This window comes from Panthera leo, chromosome B2, assembly GCF_018350215.1.
Source record: "Panthera leo isolate Ple1 chromosome B2, P.leo_Ple1_pat1.1, whole genome shotgun sequence".
In the NCBI taxonomy this organism is placed as follows: domain Eukaryota; kingdom Metazoa; phylum Chordata; class Mammalia; order Carnivora; family Felidae; genus Panthera; species Panthera leo.
In genome coordinates, this window is record NC_056683.1 from 13523862 (window position 1) to 13544037 (window position 20176).

General features: G+C 45.1%; 1 protein-coding gene across 6 annotated transcripts in view; it reads right to left on the minus strand.

The window, feature by feature from the left end:
- JARID2 (jumonji and AT-rich interaction domain containing 2) overlaps positions 1-20176 on the minus strand; it is a 272435-nt gene that overhangs the window by 111191 nt on the left and 141068 nt on the right. Inside the window, exons 1-2 of one of the 6 annotated variants that reach the window (XM_042937860.1) lie at positions 11729-11842; positions 2276-2417 (exon numbers count right to left, since the gene is read on the minus strand). The exons of 3 other annotated variants lie outside the window; for them this stretch is intronic. In XM_042937860.1, coding sequence (XP_042793794.1) covers positions 2276-2417; positions 11729-11795 — 209 coding nt within the window. In that variant the 5' untranslated portion in view covers positions 11796-11842. Of the gene's footprint in view, positions 1-2275; positions 2418-5351; positions 5374-11728; positions 11843-20176 lie in introns of those variants that run through there. 2 more of the 6 variants (XM_042937864.1, XM_042937859.1) reach the window with 2 other exon arrangements.

Consider the following 20176-nt stretch of genomic DNA (forward strand, 5'->3'; position numbering starts at 1 on the left):
GGAAGGCTGAGCACTGAAGTCTGGCAGAGCACTGACAAAGCCCCAGGAATTCAGATTCCAGTTCTAACGACGTGTCTCGGAAGGCACGGTTCATGCCAAATACCAATGAAGTGGAGATCAAAACAAACGAGCTCTTTGAAAGCCAGAAAGCATTATTATTTTGTATTTGCGACGTACCCTAGAACGCTGCAAGAAATTTTAGCCCTAACTACCCTACCTACTTATTGGTAAACTACAAAGCCCCCCCACCTCCTGTCAAATCCAGACCACCCCAGACCAGCCCGAAATCTAACCTAACCTGTCAAACCATAACCTACGTTATGTCCCCGATGGATTTCACGAAGTAGAGTGTGATTATAACCAAATGAGATGCAGCTATGAATCCTTAATCCCGTAAAACAAGTTACTTGGCACACTAATTAAAGCAGATTAGCGATGGTCACGTTTTCCTGAGATTCACCCTGAACAAAATTTCTCTTTTCCACTGTCCTGGAGAACAAAAGTTAAAAGGACTGATTTGCATACAGCTGCTGCACAGCACCGTGCAAAGAGGAGGCCAGCAGCACCGGAGAAAGGCGCTGGGGTCAAGGACAAAGGGCCAGCGACCCCCTTCGACCAAGAGAACGAAACCGACTGATCTCGGGCACCACCCCCCCATGCTGGCAGGATCTTTCTGGAGGTGAGAGTGATTGACAGCCATGCGGCTAAAGGACCGGGGACTGACATTTCCAACCCCACTCATAGAATTCTGCTCCCCAAACAGTGATGAAAGATGCCAGATGCATGACCACCCACCCATGTTTGCAAGCATGGATAATATCATTACACGTCCCAATATATTTACTGAGGGGATTTATAACACACATTCTCGAATTCCCTCTCTTGTGAGGATGCATTTCTCAAACTGGGGCAGAGCGAGAGTGTCTGTGGCCCAGTATCTGAAACGTAATAGGCTTGTCGCTGAGACACTCACCCAAGGGTCTGTAAAGAGAGTAAGTAACTTGCAAGGCCCAATACACTGGCAGAGAAACTTCTTACATATGCTTGCTGAGTGTACTAATAACAAATCTGGGACCTCTTCTCAGACGCAGTGCCAAGAATTAAGAGAAAATGCAACACGGGTTTTCCGAACGAAGACACTGCATGATGGAGGCAAATACAAGAAGACTGAGCGGTCATGTCAACATTCAGACCAAAGTCCAGTTCTGTTAAGGATTTGGAATACCTAACCCATGGCCAATCCATTCCTTTCAATTTCCACTCTGTTCAGTTCTTTGTTAGATACACGCATCTAGATCGTTTCCGAAAGGGAATTTAGAATTCTGTAGAAAGAGTAAAACAGAGGCAACCAGACAAAGGGGATTTTCCCCCCTTTCCCCAACCTCTCACATGATGAAGTTCTAAGAAAAAGTCCTTAATCGAGTCATCCAGGAAAATCACAAGTATGAGAATAGGAAGAAAGAAAGAAAGAAAAAATAAAAGAAAGAGAAAGAAAGAAAGAAAGAAAGGGAGAGAGAAAGAAAGAAAAAATGAAATATAAATTCTAAAGGCGGGGGGGGGGGGGGGGGCACACAACACAACACATGAGGAATGAAATAAGGCAGGTGACCAGCAAGGGGATTTTGAAACACCGGACTAAAAGCATTATATAATGTCACTGCTGCTGTTTGACCAGGAAACCACAAGCTTATCAAGCTCTCATAGCCAACTTCCCTATCAAACTCTCACAAGCTTATTATTCAGGAAAGTCCTTAAATTAAAAAAAAAATAAAAAATAAAAACCTGGTAAATTTAAAGTTTCATGAAGGATTCCACCACTGCTGACAGAGTTGAACACCAAGCCGTTCTGCTTTCCTGAGGAGGGAGAAAATTTTCAGAAACACCACATTTCGTTCTTCACGCGGTTAGGAACGGCTCTCCTCAGACATGGCAAAAAGAAATACCATTGAATGGACTCCACAAACGGGAGAGTCGATGAAAAGGATCAGTGAAGACAAGAATTACAAGTCGGTAAACCCTCAGGGCCAATTCTCAGGCCAAGAAGAGGTTCTGTGAGGCCCAGATCGTTTGCTGAAGTGTGTTCATTTTTCATGACGATTGGTGGACAATACTTAGAAACCAGGACATGGGCTGTGACACATCCAGAGCCCTGGCTCCTCTGTGAAAACCAGGAGGCAGGGTGAGGGGGCCCGAGTGTGTTCCCTGTGGGAAAACCTGGCGCCTGGTTTGAGGTCCCTGGTTTAAGGCGTCAGCATTTTCAGCCTTGGGTACTAACCTTTTCCTCGACGGCCCTTCTTCAAAATCTGAAGAACTAACATCGTTGCTAGTTGAGGACACCTGGGATGCATCGTCCTTCTCATTCTCTGACTGTTCTGATGCTGGTCCTAATCCCTTAGACTGGCCATGACCAAGGAGCCCTACAGGTGAGAAAAGGGGACAAACACTTAAAACACATGACATCAGGAAGCAGCGCTTTACCACAGTTACCCCTCACACAACGGCTGATGAGGACAGACCAGAATTTGGGAAGAACAGGATTAAAAGGTTCAAGTCCTGGGGCACCTGGGGAGGGGGGGGGGGGGCCTCAGTCGGTTGAGTGTCCGACTTCAGCTCAGGTCATGAGCTCATGGTTCCTGGGTTCGAGCCCCGCGTAGGGCTCTGTGCTGACAGATCAGAGCCTGGAGCCAGCTTCGGATTCTGTGTCTCCCTCTCTCTCTCTCTCTCTCTGCCCCTCCCCCCGCTCAAACGCTTATGTCTCAAAAATAAACATGTTTTTAAAAATTTTTTTTAAAAAGAAAAGGGTACAGGTCCCTTCTGAGTGGGACACTTCCTCCTACTTTAGGCCCAGGAAGTAGTTTCAACAGTAAGAAATCCAAGCAGAGTTCTGTAACACAGTATACTGCAGGGTTCTTTTCAAAATACATGAACATCTTTTGAGGCTGGGGTGGGTGGTGGAAAGAAAGGCACCTCGTGTGTTACCGAGTTGAACTAGTTTTCCTTCAAAGGGCTGAAGACCTACTCTCAGAAACACTGAAATCCTTTCTGGAATGGCCTTCAGGAACCACACAAGCAAACGCATCAGTATTTTGGAGCCACAGCTTAGGTTATTAACTAGAAATCCTACTACACAACTTCATCTTCCTAAGTAGTCCGTTACGGGAGACAGTCACATTTACCTTTGATGGTCTCAAAGGATAAGGATTCTCTAGAACTGCATACAGGACACCATGCAGAAGAGGGAGTGTTGTGACCACCCAAGGATGTGATTTCTTTTTTTCAATTTTTTTTAATATTTATTTGAGAGAGAGAGAGAGAGAGAGAGAGAGAGAGAGAATGGATATGAACAAATGAGGGGCAGAGAGAGGGGGAGGGAGACACAGGATCTGAAGCAGGTTCCAGGCTCTGAGCTGTCAGCACAGAGCCCGACGTGGGACTTGAATTCACGAACTGTGAAATCATGACCTGAGCTGAAGTCGGACACTTAACTGACCGAGACACCCAGGGGCCCCTGTGATGTGCTTTTAATAACTGAACTGGAGAAAGGTCACAGGGAAGGGGCCGTGCCAAGGGAGACTGAAGTATTTTAATAAGCACTAAGGCCGCACTAAAGCCACACTAACGGGTGACAGCTGAGTAAAAAAAGCCTGGCCAGTCTTCTAGCATGCAGATGTTCCTGCATCTCAGGTTCTGGACACAACTTAAGTCCTAGCAGTGGGAAGCTTGCCCCAACACAAATGTCCACAGTGACTGGCCCCCAATTTCACGATCTAGGCACCAGCCTCATGGGCATCAGCAGCTGGGAATCAGCGTTTGGCTTTTAAGCAAGGCCAAAAAAGTACAGTGTGGCCCCTTGATTTTTGATCTTCCAACCCTTCCACCAATTTTTTGTAAGTACTTAGTTCCCTGTATTAAATCCCTTTTCGGGTCAAACACATAAGAGTGGTTCCTATTCGTGGCACTCAACACTATACAGAATACAGGATTCTACAGATTTGGGAACGTCGTCTGAAAGGACGTAGTACGTTGCAACAAAACCCTGTGTGTGCATACACTTCCCTTGTTATCTATTTTCCCATCATTTCAGAGAATGAGTAATATTCTAAGGTTGGCAATCTAATACGATGCAATAAATATAAATCCCATGGCAGCTGTGGGAGGCTGGGCTGCAATATGGAAATGAAAACATACACAACTTCCCCGAAGAAGAAAAAATTTGGGAAGTTTGCGCTGGGAGGCAAAGAGGAGACGTTAATTATATGGATGTCTAGGAGTCAAAGGGCAGAAGTATGGTCCGTGCTATCCACTCCTGTGGCCACTGGTCACATGTAGGTATTGAGCATCTGAAATATAGCTAGTGTGGAGATAGAAACCATTTGTTTTTTAACTTTATTTATTTATTTTGAAAGAGTGTACAAGTGCAAGCAAGGGAGGGGAAGAGGGAGAAGGAGAGAGAATCCCAAGCATGCAGAGATCACGACCAAAGCTGGAATCAAGAGTCAAATGCCTTTTTTTTTTTTTTTTAGTATTTATTTATTTGTTTATAGTATTTATTTTTGAGACAGAGGCACAGAGAGACAGAGAGAACGTGCATGGGGGAGGGGCAGAGAGACGTGGGGACAAAGGATCTGAAGCGGGCTCTGCACTGAGAGCCCGATGTGGGACTTGAACTCACGAACCAGGAGATAGTGACCTGAGCTGAAGACGGACGTTTAACCAACTGAGCCACCCAAGCGCCCCAGAGAAGGAAATCATTTTTAATTTTAAGTCAACTGAAAGCTGAACGTTCAACAATTTTATATAAATTTTTGAAATATTTGGGGATATATTCTCGGGGGGGGGGGGGGGGGGGGGGGGCGGTCAAACATATGAAAATTAATCTTCCCTGCCTTTAGATTACTTAATGAAGCTCTAAAACACTAAATCTACACGCAAAATGTAGGTATTAACTACATAAAACTACACTACATAAAGAGCACTTTAGTAAGGTCCCAGGGTGGGGAGCAAGACCACTGAAAACAGTAGTATGAATACAGACAATACTCGGAAATTAAGAAACTGATCCAGGGATACACGTCCTATTTGTAAAGTGGAGGTGGGTGAATGACCACACTTGAAAAGGACGGGAAATTCAAAACAAAAACTCTCAATTACAGAACCGTGTGTAAAATTAATAGAAGAGAGGCCTCTTAAATATAAGCTTACTCTTGGTGGAGCTCCTATTTTTCAATGGCCCTAAGTCCATGAAGGAGAATAAAGAGAGGGAGGGCAGAATGGAAATTCATCCATTCATTTTCTTTTTTCTGTAATTTTTCTTCAAGTTTTTATCACCTGTTCACTTTCTTAACACCTACCATGTGCCGGGGCCCTGGGGATACAGGCATCATCACACAAAATCTAAATTCAGGTGAGGAGGTCGACCGACAAACACACACGGATCAGTCAGGATGCGCAAAGAAGACACCTCGCACTTGTCGGGCAAGGAAAAAAGTGACGGGGAGGACAGTGGAGATGAATCAATGGGGACAGAAAGCAAAGCTTCCAACCACTACATGAAGGAACACCAACCTGGAATGTGCAATTGACCTGAAAACAAAAGCCAAAACCAGGTGGTGGTGGTGGTGCTGGTCAAGGAGGAGGAAGAAGAAGGGTTGTTTTCAAGCTGTATTTGGATCAAGGGGGAAACAAGTGAGGGCTACACGCAGTCAGGTGAGGCAGGGGCAGACCGTGCAGTTCGGTACAGAACAAGATCTTCCGTATTTGCTGCACGAGTAAGCAGCTAGTGAGGGAGTGAATGACTTAGCAGAGAAAAGTTCAATGACAGCTATATTCCCGCCCCTCTGACAATAATCACCTCGGCAGATTATACACCTGATTCTCAAAATCGACCATGAATCAGAAGCCGGTTTCCAAACAGAGTCCCCGGGGCCTCGCCCCCAGCCTGTCCCTATTCTCACAAGTCCCCACAGGATGCTGATGCTTGCTGCCTTGGCTGGTCTGCAGCCCACATTTTGAGAACCACTATTGTAGGGGAAAGCAAGGTTCACACCAGAAGACCGAGGGGCCTGAGCCACTGTGAGGCTCTGTGCAAGTGTGAACCAGAGGGGACGAAACCGAAGAGGACTGCACAGCCTATCACGACACAAATCAAAGTAAGGCGTCCAACCCCACAGTTCCGTTGGGCCATTCTTCCACCTTTCATCGGGGATTTCTGCGAAGGGAAAGAAGGTTCTTTACACAACTTCGCACAAAGCTCAAAGAGTGGCCCAATGGCAAATAATACCGAGGGAAAAAAAGTAGCGCTCCGGTGGGGGAGGAAGAGCGTTCAGGGGCGCCTGGGTGGCTCAGTCGGTTAAGCGTCCGACTCTTGGCTTCAGCTCAGGTCATGATCTCGTGGTTCGTGAGATCTGTCTGGCTCCACCTGGCACTGCGGGGGCCGCTTAGGAGTCTTTCTATCCCTTTCTCCCTCTCTCTCAACGGAAAAAAAAGCTTACAAAGAAGTAAATGTAAAAAGACACAGGATGTTTTTCTCCCCTCCAAAAGTCGGACAAGTGCAAAGTCAGAGGAACCGGATTATCAAATTTTACACCCATTTCAGAGACAGAAGTCTGACTCGCTTTCCTGATCAGGGAAACTGGGGCCCGTACAGCGGGAACTGATTGCCTGTCAATGCAAATGGAAGCAGCTCGGCTTTTCACGGCCTTTTGAAGGGCCAAGACCAATTTGTGCTGCACACAACCGACTTTCAATTTCAGTCTTCCCGTCCTGTACAGCGAAGATTTATTTTTAGTTAAGCGGTCTACATGGCTGGACAGACCTGGGTTTCTTTTGTGTTCCCCAACCCCCACCTACTGTCACACCTCTGGTGTAGCGGCCACCCCATTTCATTTTGAGTGTTTCAACCCAAATCATACTGCCTGCCCAATCCACAAGAGCTAGGTCAGCAAGATGCAATACAATTTCACAGGGCAGAAGAGCCATTATCAGAACATTAGGCAAGCTAACGCACACTGCCTTTTCTTCTCCCTAACAAAGCCCTGCCGTCAATTTTTTGAATTATTATTTTTAGCTGATGAGAAACAACAAAAACAGCATCCCCTCCTTCAAAGACACCAAATGATTTTATTTTCCCCAACCCCTCCCCTCCGACAAACCCATACCTTCACTGGGAGAGGAGGTTAAACAGAGGAAATTGAATGGCCCAAAGATTCCCTTCTCCCCATATTAGCACGTGTTCTCCTCGATTAATATTCAGTAGGTTGAACTTAAATTAAACCACGTCTATTGTCTTTCACAAAAGCAATAAATATGAGCCGAAAATTCCAAACCACCGCGAGGGGAGGCCGCTTGGGGACCGCCTGCAACCCTGGCTAGCCACCAGCAGCTGACAGGAGGGGCAGGTCACAGGCCTGAGACCACTCGGCCACCATGACCACAGTGTCCGTTCTCACACGCGGAGAACCCCAAAGAATCGAGTGTGACAGAATGGAGCCATCAAATTCCGGAGCTTTCCAGCCTATCTCCCAAATTAGCAAGAAATGAAAAGGCTTTCAAGGCAAGACACCAGAACTGGCTTCTTTTCTATGCCTGGGACAGCATCAGCAGAGGGTTAAGAAGAAATCCTGTCCTTTGGACGGCTGGAGATGTACAAGTAGGAGCTCCCTCTTGCCTGAACACAGGGGGGTGGGAAAATCCAAACACAAACAAGGCCAAAGCCCATTAGCTCAAGAACTCCAGCTTAAACAACTGAGGAGAGCTACAGATTTTAGAACACCAGCGCAGGAAGAGATGGGAATCCTTTGCTAACATGGGGAGGAGGGGGGGAGGGAGCCTTAAAATGCGCAGCCCTTATAATTTTATGTCTTAGACACAAAGAAGTTTCACCAGCCATCCCGTTAGCTGCACGTACATAACAAAATACAAAACCAAAGGAAAATCGAACGCCTCTGTTTCACAAAAAGCAGTGCCTAAAGATGGGTTAAAGTGAGGGGGGAGAAAATAAGGAGACCTTTGAAGCTGTTCCCTAGCTTCCAAAACATCTGGAGCACACCAAACGTATTAGCATATTAGGGAGAGGCCATGTATTGGGCTTTGTTGTAGAAGAGATGCACAAAAGGTAATTCTGTATTATACAGCCCAATGCCCGTCTGTCACCCTGTCACTGCGAGACAAGGTATCACATTACATATTAAACAGTCAAGCATCCAAAGAGAGCTTTCATTTTCAGCTGCAGCGCGTGCGTGTGTGTGTGTGTGTGTGTGTGTGTGTGTGTGTGTGTGTGTTGGGGGATGGGGATGGCTGGCACACTTTGAGGTGAGAGAAAAATTAGAAAAAGAATCCCCTTGTCAAAGTAGGACCCTCCCTGAGATATTCAGAGTGCACAATCTAGTGTCATTACTAGTGAAAACTAAAGTCTGTTTTTCACCCAAATTGTCAAAGAAAAAAAAATAAAACTGGTTTGCTTTTTGCTTTGGGGTGCCAGGGAAAATCTGGCTTGGGCCAGCTTTGCAGGTTCAACAGGAATTCGGACTTTAAACCCAACCCTATACACTTGGGTCAGCAGCTAAGCGTTTGGATGGATGTTAGGGTTCCATGGAACGGGGCGGGCAGCGCAGAGGTGTGCCAAGCCGAGCCCAGGCTGGTCCATGGACATCCTCACCACATCAAAACGCTGCGGTGAAAGCAAATGACAGTCGGGAGGCATGGTGTCACTGCCACACTCATGGTCAACGAAGCACAAATGAAAGTGGTTTAACACCTCGGCTTGTGGAAAATAATCATCCCTTCCCTCAGGAGACTGGCCCCTGGGCAGATAGGGCTCCCCTTTGTCAGCTATGGAGATTTCCCATTCCAACCAAGAAAATGCAATCCAAAAATAACCCCAATGACCCCTCACGAGAGCCCCAAGATAAAGAGACAACACAGGTTTTTGCTAGTTTAACACCCAACAAGTAAATAGACAGATAAATCCCACAGGAGCCCTTTACCACCACTACTCTTGCCCTACAAAACCTTCCTGGACAATCTGAACCTCCTTTGCAGGCTCAAGATTTTGAAAAAGAGGTTAGCCAAAAAAAAAAAAAAAAAACCAAAAAAAAACAAAAAAAACAAAAAAACAAAACAAAACAAAACAAAACAAAAAACAGAAAACGGATACAGTGACAATTAACATGGAGAAGGTGGGCCACCGGACAGGCAAAGAAGATGTCTGCTTCTATCCTTTCTTCCTATTTCAGATTTCAGCAGATGCCTAAACTGCAGACAGACGAGTAGGGAAGAGAGACAGAACCCTTGAGCCCAGAGGGCAACCCCTCACCTTGAGGCACAAAGGAGCAGGCCAGCAGACAGGGCACCTGCACACACAGGAAGGGTGAGCGCATGGCTGCTTAGCACAAAAACAGGCCCTATTCTGGCGGTCTAGACCCCAAACGAGTGAGCACCACCAGAGCTCATCAGGAGACAAAAGACTTCTCCTTCCCACGTCCTGACCCAGCAGTCACCAGAAGAAAGAAAACAACCCTCGTGGAAAGGCTCCAACAACCACCGCCAGAGAGCCACGGTCGGACTTGGATACAAAAATCACTCGGTGGGAAGGATCTGTGGTCTCTAGGAGAGATTTCTGGATCAGCCTGGGCAGCTGTTGGAACTCCGAGGATGACAATGGCGAGCAAGGTGTACTGTGCGTTTTGGAACAGCCCCCTTGCTTGTTTAGGCCACGGTTTTTAGAACGTCACAACAGGTAGAGGATCTTCAATAACAGTAATAACTGCCGAAATAGAAACATCCATGTTTCTCCACAATGAGAAAGAAGCGCTCCCCACTTGTGCGTCAATTACTCCTCCATCCCGGGCCTTAACTCCTCTGGGTCCAAGCCCCAGCCCGATACCTTATTGATTTCACGCGGGCAAACCAGGCAAAACATGCCCACCAGGCGACCTAGTGTAACTGTCCGTCCAGAGCGTGAATCCTTGGAATCCCCGAGGACACGCAACTCCAGCTTCTATCGGCTGAGTAGAAGGGTTCTGCTGTACAAACGACCCAGGACCGAACACCCTGGAGGTGGAAAACCGCCTTCCACATGTGGAGGAAAAGTGATTAGAGAGGATGTTGGATTTAGGCCGGCGTGGGGACGGCGCTATAGAACAATGGCATCACTGCAGAGCATGGAACTTAAGAGTCAATACACAGGAGAGGTAAACACAGGGCATTTTTAGAGATATTCTTTTCAATCGGTTAATGAGACCAACACATTCAAAGTTTTACATTCAGATAACCGGACATGCCAAAAAATCCGATTTCTCCTGAATCATGTAACTTGCACTTCTCAAAACGGAGATATCCAGATACATATACAGTATGTTCCTGGATAGCCAGGGATATTCTACCTTTAAGTAATTACCATACGCGTGTGTATTTATCTTTCAAGCTGAAGATCACCAACTGCATTTACCCCACAGGTGGGTTACCAAACAAAACGGGCTCTCAAATATTAAGTCTCTACAAAGTTACGCAAAGCTGGCTTCAATGCAAATCAACAAATCCCATAAAGTTACTAGTTTGTGCCGATAACCAGGCACAACTCCCAAATACTTTGTCTTGACATCACAATCTGTAGATAAGAGCCACACCCTTAACCCTCAGACCTCTCTGGCTGCTTTTTCTCCCTAACACAACAAAAATGAACCCCACAGAAGTTCTCCAGCAAGACTGGGAGGGGCAGAAGTTTCCCCGTGACCTCATTACCTCACTCACAAATCAAACTGCACACCTACTTTTCAGACGAACATAATAAAAAAAGGATTAAGTGGGCTACTCGAAATTAAAAAAAAAAAAAAAAAAAAAAAAGAAAATTTAAAACTGCTGACAGCAAGCAAGTTCAGAGAGGCCTACTCCCTCCCAGACCAACATTCTTTCTCCTACTGAAACCTAATGGAAGCAACACAGAAAGCAGAACTCTAGGAACACGGCCACAGAATCTGCAAACATCGGAGGCACCTAAAATTGATGGTTCCTAAAATTCATCTGTGTTTATGTCTAGTAATGCAGACACAGACTAATGCACGAAACATGGGAGAAACACCGACAGCACTCGGGGTTCAAAGCTTTAAGGGCTGACCTAGAATCACTCAGCATCTATTTACATGCCTCAGTTTCCTCCATCTTTCAAGGAAGGAAGACAAGAGACAGAGAAGCCAAGTATTAAGGGAAACAACACCATGCATGCTGTTGATGAAGGAAACCAAAGCCATGGTGAGGAAAAACTAATTAACTTTAATCAAACATCTATTTTTAAATGCTGGGAAATGATCACATAAACTGGCAATAAAATAAAGGGACCAGCCATAGCTGGATGGCGTTCAGTCCCCAGAGAAACGTCTAAATTCATACAAGCCTGGCTAAAACTGCAGATTTGTCCAAAATGGTCAACAGAGCTGAATGCTTTAAGAACGACATTAATTCTCTCTTGTAAATTTCCACAGTGCCTTTGCAGGAGCCACCATTGCCCCCAGGGAGGAGATCACAGCTAAAAGAATATTAATATTAAGCAATTGCAACACTTTTTACATACTCCTATACATATACATCTAGCACCTTGCCATCCATAATGGATTTAATCAGGACCCCAGCAGGGAAAAAAAAACCACAAAAGGCCTATTTCTCCAACAAAAGCCATAGCAGCCTGAAACAAACCTAGAGCTATTTGGTTTTTATTTTATTTATAGGAACAGACCTTCTATCCCAGGTTCCTCAAGATAAGCCACCAAAAACTGCACCTGACAGACCCGTGGAGCAGCCATCCTCCTCAGAGCCGGATCATTGCAGAGAGACAGAGAGGAAGAAGGACAGAGGGAGGGAGGGAGGGAGGGAGGGGGGAGGGAGGGCGAGCGCGGCGAGCGCGGCTCCAGAGCACTTGTCAACAATCCACCCCTGTACGTAATAAGCAGGCGGCAGTGCAGATTCCGGCAGTGCAGATTCCGCGCGGCAATAGGACGGCCGCACAGCCCTGGGCCGGGGGGGAGGGGAGGTGCCGGGGAGGGAAGGTTATTTATGTGCGGGGGAGGGAACCCAACACCGAAGAGGAGGGGTCTGGGGCGCTTTCTCCCCCTCCTGATAAATTGAGGGGGGGAAAAAAAAAAAAGGAAAAGAGCGACTAGCTTTTCTCCATCCGGCAATTTCCCCAATCTGCAATGCAGACAATTCCTTATTTGAGAATTTCTGACATTGGGGGGTGGGGGGTGGGGGGGAGACGGGACACATTTGATGGGGCGGTCAGTGTAATTGTCCACACTTCTGTGCCCAGTCTGTCAGACCGCCCCCGCCATGCACACACTGCACCCCCGTGGACAGCAGGGGGTCCGTGGCACATTTTCAATGGCATCCCTTTTTAATATCCTAATCTGTGTCATTCAGCACTTGCCTTTTATTTATTTTTATTTGTTTTTTTTGGCTGGGAAACCTGGGCAGCGATCCAGACAGACTGCAGAAATCTCCCTCCACATGCTCCTCCTCCAGCCTGCCCTCCCCTCCTCCCTCCAATTCCGGCTACCAGGGTGCTTTATTACTTCTGTGATGACCACCGCTGCCCTCCCCACCCCCAGCCCGCGGAGGGCCCTCCTCCACGCACGTAAATTCATCTAATCTAATAACACAGAAGCTGTTTCTCCTCATTGTTTCTTGAGGATCTGTCACAAAACAGGCTCTGTGGCCTGGCAGCTGGGGGGGGGGGGGGGGGGGGGCAAGAATCCAACAAGGCTGGCCAGCTCCCCTGGCCCCGATAACTGGAGCGTGCATCTTCCTTCATTTGTCATAAAGCTATTTGATTTTAAAAGTCCCTTCTGTTGAAGCTTTTGAACTTCATCTGGCGATTATAATGTCCGAAACAGTGCTCTCAACACCATCCCACACTAGTTAGTTGTTGTTTAACCACTGAAAGAGCCCCTTCTGGGCTTTACACACGTTAGCTTATTACTTAAGACCTCACAAAAACCCTGAAAGCAGACGCTAGCTTTGCTCACGGACAACTGCCCAGATCTGGTGATTATTCTTTCCACGATGGCAATCTCCTGTTTCCTAAATCACCAAGGCTTATCTACCTCCCTCGCTTTTAAACAAACAAACAAAAATTATCAGGAGGTAGATGATGGTCTTTCCTAATTTCTACTTGCTATCCATGACTTTAAAATCAGTATTCCAAGTTGGGCCTTAGAGACAATCTAGCATAATCCCCCACTTTGCAGATAAGCAAACTGAGGCTTATGCAGGTACGGTTCTTAACCAAGATCAGAACTAGTTCCTCATAAGGTCTCAACAGAAGGTCATCCAGGAATCCTGGGGTATCTGGGGATGGGGCATGCTAGCCCAGTGGAAAAACCTCAGGATACAATTCCCTGTAGAAGTCACAGGGATGGAAAATCCCTCTCCAATCCTATCCTGCTCGGTAAGAGCCCACAGAGCAGACCCTCATTTGGTTCTCTCTGGTGCAGTATATCCCCAGAATGTTCAACAACTGTTTGTCATGTATCCCACTGCCGCATAAGTCATACAGTCAATTAAAGGATATTTAAGGGATGACTATTTGGCTTTTTTCCTCTTTCTACTGAGACTTGGCTTTTAGAGCCCTCAGTAATCAAAAGCACCCAACACAGAACTGGAAGTACGGTCCGGTACTTCTGAGAAAAGGTAAGAAAGAAAGCAGGAACCACAAGACCCAAAATAACTGGCCAGAGACACAGCTTGGGGGGGGGGGGGGGGGGTCATGTATGGATACTGGTCATCCTTAACATCCCCAGCTCTGACGCCTCCCACATGGGAGTGTACATAGCCATCTGTGTCTTTTTTTTTTTTTTTTTTTTTTATCTCTACTCTCCTTGACTTCATTGCTTCTTCCTCTTCCCATTGTCTGGAAAGTAACTAGGTACCTAAAATTTAAGAAGGTAAGACCTAATAACAGCGTTGGCCCAGACTTCTTTTACTTCCAAGACCATCATCAGGATTGGATCGTGCACGCCATATTCCCTGAAACGCATGCTTAGTTAGCCCTAAGTGTCCACTTTTCTGACCTGTGCTCTGCTGCTGGGTCAGGAAAAGAGCTGAAAAACTCTTGCCTATGCATATGCACTCCAGTAGCTTCTGGACGGTTTCGATAAAACGCTGGTTAACCAAAGAGGAAATGCATCAACAGTACCAGATACATGGACTTACAGCAGCCTCTGGGGGACACGTAATAAAACAGAACAGGATTCTGCTTCTGAACAAAAATACCACGTTCAATACTGAAATTCCCAGCAACAGTGGGTAGAAAAGCAGAGGAGACGGGCCAGGATTGCAAGGGCGGTTTCTTTCTTCGTATGACTGACGGCACCACCAGCAAAGTTTTAACATTCGAAGATCTGAGCAAGTCCAAAGTTTTAAATGAAGACTCCCAAAATATCGACGTCAGCCTCCCTGCTTTAGTTTAGTATCCAAAATACCTGTAAATCCACAGCCAAACCCAATTACTAAAACATTACCTATATGCTTCCGCCTACCCCATGCTTCATTATTTTTGTTAAGTTCTACTTCTTAGGTATGTGTATTTGTGCTGTATTATTTCACTGTGCTTGATTACGAACTTCACGAAAAGGGGATCGCTCTGGGTTAAGTCTTAGGGGATTTGTTTTTCACCACCACCCCCCCCCCCAACTCAACACGAGGTTACTAAGATCACCTATCCATGATTTTGCTTATTCTTTGCCTATTTTCACTGTTGTTCGTCACACTCCCCCGTAGGAATATTCCACACTTTCTTTTGATAATCTCCTCCAAGGACATCGAAGTATTGCCAGTTGGTTGCTATCATGATCCGCGCTGCAAACATCCCTCTGCCTGTCCCCTGGAAAGCACACACTGGACTTGCTCTGGGATGCTTACCGAGAAGTAACAACCATCGGATATCCTTGCATATGCAAATCAAATTTACAAGTTCATGGAAACTGGTTTCCAAAGCAGGGGTCAATTTCTGCTTGCATATCATTGTAATCTCTAAATGCTTAAATATAAAGACCTATTACTTAGGGTTGGGGACAACAAAGGACTCCAACTGCTACTTCCCAAGAGATCAGAATTTCAAGAAGGGGCCCTATCCTAAGAACTGCTATGCGGCCAGCCAGCTACATGGCCACCGTCCACCTAATTATGACCTAAACGCCAGGACATCCAAGGACACGCTGTGCTCCTGGGAGCTTCAGAACAGAGGACCTACCTGCATGTGCAGCCATTTCATTACCTCCCACTTGGGTCAACTCCAGCAGCCCCACCGACTACCTTGGCATTTTGAAAGTAAGTGACTGGAGCAAACCCCAATCTAGGATTTGGATAAAACGTGAGAGTGCAATTCACTTGCACATCTTCATCAAATGTGGAGATCTAATACTGCTGTGTTGAGTAATTAAAGAAGCTGCTTCGTACGCATGAAGACTTGTACTTATCATCCATGATCCGCTTCCAAAAGCTCTCCCATTTCCTGCCACCTACAGAAGTTACCGCATACAAAAGGCGACACCTTAACAATCCAATATCCAAAAACACGCTCATCACAAAGAAAGGATAGGGTCAAGTGGGTTGCCTGGCACGAGGGAAGGATGTACAAGGTTGTCGAGTCTGAGAATTTTACATAGGAAATAGAGGGTTTTTTAAATGATCACGCTGCATTAGCCATGTATTGATAAAGACACATCTGTAATTTGGGCTGAACTACGTAATACTGATCATATCACCTATGCTGTGATAAAAAGCCAAAGCAGAAAAGTGATCTGCAGGGCTAATATTTGACTTTCAGAAGTATTATTTAAGTGTGGGCCCTTTACAGCAGCCAACATGATAATAATAAACATTACTTGTTAGAATTCTATTTAAGTAAAAGTTAATACACTGGCACTATACCAAAAGGAATTAGGTACATACAGAGTCTGGCTTGGACTCTTTCCAAGAGGGCTTGGTAATTCCTGAAGAACCAACAGCGTTCAACTATATAATTCATGTGGCTGGCCCTATAGCCAACGTGACTTCAAGGCCACACTGTACAATTATAAAATAATACCAATAATTATAAGACACAGTAGGGAGATCGAGGCTGGGTGACTGAATGTATATTAACTAGTGAATGGTTGCTATGGATTTAGTCACTAATACCAATGAAGGCACCACAATTAAAACAGGAAGTTCAAATTAAGAAGCTCCTAGAAAAGGCAATGTTCCATCAGGTTTTTCTTATTTAACAACAACAACAACAACAGCAAAATGGGCAACTGGGTGGCTCAGTGGGTTAAGTGTCCCTTTGGCTCATATCATGATCTCACAGTTCATGGATTTGAGCCCGACGTCGGGCTCTCTGTTGTCAGCTCAGACTCATCCTCTGCTCTCTTCTCTATCTGCCCCTCCCCCTGCTCACTCTTTTTTCTCTCTCAAAATAAGCATTAAAAAAATTTAATAAACAAAGAAAACTGATTTGGTAAACATCTAGTACTAAAGAACCTTCTTGGTTCACAGCACACGCAGCACAATTTGGAAAAGGCTGCCTGGTTCCAATCCTACTCTTCATCAAGTGTGTGAACCTAAGGGGAGGATCAGAGAACGCCCTCAGATTCCTCTGTTAAATGGACAGAAGGACAACTGTGACTGGTTAAGTTAAGGCATTCATTATTTACGTAAAAGGGTTAGCGGTACATAGTAAGCACTGGATAAGAGCTACCTATAGGACTCAATAAATGTTGGTGCTAATGAATTATATTTTTAATTATTTGGTTGTAAAAAGAGAAGACAAAATATGCTTTGGCTCTCAATATATATATATATTTTTTAAATTTTTTTTCAACGGTTTTTTATTTATTTTTGGGACAGAGAGAGACAGAGCATGAACGGGGGAGGGGCGGAGAGAGAGGGAGACACAGAATTGGAAACAGGCTCCAGGCTCCGAGCCATCAGCCCAGAGCCTGAAGCGGGCCTCGAACTCACGGACCGCGAGATCGTGACCTGGCTGAAGTCGGACGCTTAACCGACTGCGCCACCCAGGCGCCCCGCAATATATTTTTTAAAAGACTCCAGTAATGGATTTGTAAAAAGGTAAACACAGAAATGATGACAAGTTAGAAAAGATTAGAATGTTGAGATTTTGAGAACATGACCTGCAGAAGTATCAAGCAAAATTCAACCACAATTACAATATGGTCATTTGACCTACTTAGAAAGAAATGAATAATGGAAAACTAGGTTTGAGAAGGACTGACAGGTCATTCTCAGCTAACTCAGGTCACAATTAAAGAGTTCATCTCCTTCCCAAATCTGATTCTGACAAAACCCCTATTCCCATGTGCTGCTAGGGTGGGAACGAATTGATAAAATATTTCTGGAGAGCAACGTGATCACAGATGCCAATTTGTTTTAAAGTCTGTAATTCAGCAAGCTCACTTCTAAAAAGTAATATTATGATATTAATGAGAGAAGCAAAGATTTACGTGCAAGGATTTCAACATAGTTTAACAATTCTGTTGCCCCTTTTCACTGGTTCAAATTCTATCTGCATCCAGTTAAAAAAAATTAAAGGCACCCAGCTGGATCAGTCGGTGAAGTGCACGCCTCTTGATCTAGGGGTTGAGTTTGAGCCCCACACTGAGTGTAGAGACTACTTAAAAATAAAATTTTAGGTGAGCCTGCGTGGCTCACTTGGTTGAGCGTCAGACTTCGGCTCAGGTCATGATCTCATGGTTCTTGGGTTCGAGCCCGGTGTTGGGTTCTGTGCTGACAGCTCAGAGCCTGGAGCCTGCTTCGGATTCTGTGTCTCCCACCCTCTCTGCCCCTCCCCTGTTCATGCTCTGTCTCTCTCTGTCTCAAAAATAAGTAAAAACATTAAAATTTTAAAAATAAATAAATAAATCAGTCTTTAAAAAACAAAACGCAAAAAAAAAAAAAAAAAAAATTATTTTATATCAGCTTCCTAAGCCATGCAATCCACTAACAATGCCTTGGTTTTGCAACCTGATGGCACCCCCGGGTGCGGCACGAAGAGGTGGAGGCAGCTGGAACCTGCGTGTATCTCTCAAGCCTCTGACTCCATACATGCAGCTCCCTCTTTTGGAATATTCCCTCCTCTGTCTTCCTAGAAAGCTCCTCACCGCCCCCACCCCCCCACTCACCTCCAACCCCAGTCAGCCTTCAGGGCTACTTCAAATACCCACAGTGACAAGCAAACATCGACTGTCCTGTTCTCCGAACAAGAGGATTTATTCTTGCTCATCTTAAGAGTCCTCCAAACTAGCATGTGCCTAGAGAAAACTGCTGAGACCCAATAAATACTGCTCAAAGAACAGGCTGCTCCTGCAGACCATTTCAGAGCCTTCAGAGCCTGATGATGCACTCTTACCTTAGAGGCTCCCTTTTACAACTTCCAGAAGAAAAGGTCTCAAAGAATTGTCTTTCTATTTAGAAATATTTGGCTGGGAACACATCTTGTAATTTAGAATACTTGATTTTTCAGCAGTCACTGATCAAAGTTAGGAACTCTTGGGGGAAAAGATCTAATTTTCAAATTTTCAAGTGAAAACATCTTATGAACACTATGTAACTCTCACTAACCTTCCCAATATGTTTTCTAGACATTTAATCCCTTGTTAGTTTCAATGTTAAAGTTCTTCGTTTTAGAGCCAATGATTTCTTCCCGTCTGCAAAACTGTTCAGGTCTTCCTCAAAGAATGACCTTTTATACCCTGCTAACTTACACGAACTCATTTTGTTACTACTGTGTTCAAATAAAAGCCACAGTTAACTATAATCCTCCCACCTTTTCCACAAAGTGAAACTACATCAATCACTTAAAAATTCTGTGTGTATTCTTTGCGGTATTTTCCTTAAAGGTTTCATGTGCCATCCAGGCAACTAATACTGAATAAAGAACATAATTTTTTCAAGATATTACATGTTTAAAAAAAAAAAAAAAAAAACCCACATTTTCCAAAACTTAGTAACATAAGGAAAGACTCCTAAGGTTTTAAGTTGCAGCGATTCCACTGCATGAAATATTAAATGGGGTTCAAAAGAAATACAAGTATAGAGAAAGGAGATTAGAGGAAATAAGCTAGTTATATAAGAAGTAGTATCCTCTCCAGTGGCAATCTTTATAGTTTTCTGAAATTTCTACGGTTTTCTACAATAAATTACTTCTAGGGGTATCTGGGAGGCTCAGTCGGTTAAGCGTCTGACTTCAGCCCAGGCCATGAACTCACAGTTCAGGAGCTGAAGCTCCACATCGGGCTCTGTGCTGACAGCTCAGAGCCCAGAGCCTGCTTGGGATTCCCTCTCTCCCTCTCTCCCTGCCCCGCCCTGGTTCACGTATGCTCTCAAACGAAATAAACAAATGAATTACTTTAACAACATGTTGGCAGAAAAAAGACATTAATGATTATTTAAATGATATCACAAGGAAAATGGTGTGTTGCCGGATGGAAGTAGTACCAGCCACAAAAGAAGCAGTGACGAAAGCGGGTCTATGAAACACGGACTCCTGTGGAGCTAACAAACAAAGACAAAGTGAAGAACAGCAGACAGTGACAACTCTGAAGCCAGCAGTACGTTGCCATATTGAAGTCAGGGATAATAGGAACACCATGACATTAATACCACAGGCAAAAGGATCCTCGAAAGGCTCAAAACACTAAAAGGCAGGTGAAAAGAATAGGAACATGTTTTCACTCTGTCAGCATTGCCTGCATATACAACATACCATGACGACAGCTAGAAGAAGGTTTCTGAGCTGAACTACACTGGCTATCTAAAAAACCTGCTGCCAAACAACAACAAGACAGAGCTTGAAGACAAAAGGGAAGCAACCACTACGTTCATCCTGTCTCTATAGCTATACATGTTAATACAGTAGCCTGTAGTCACATAAGACTTTTTTTTTATGTTTATTTTTGAGACAGACAGCTGGGGGGGGGGGGGAGACAGAGGGGGGGCAGAGAGTGAGGGAGACACAGAATCCAAAGCAGGCTCCAGGCTCTGAGCTGTCAGCACAGAGCCAGCTGTGAAGCTCAGACTCATCAACCGTGAGATCATGACCTGAGCCGAGGTCAGATGCTCAAATGACTGAGCCACCCAGGTGCCCCCATACTTTTTTTAGTGAACTAAAACTAATCGGACCAGCTAAGTA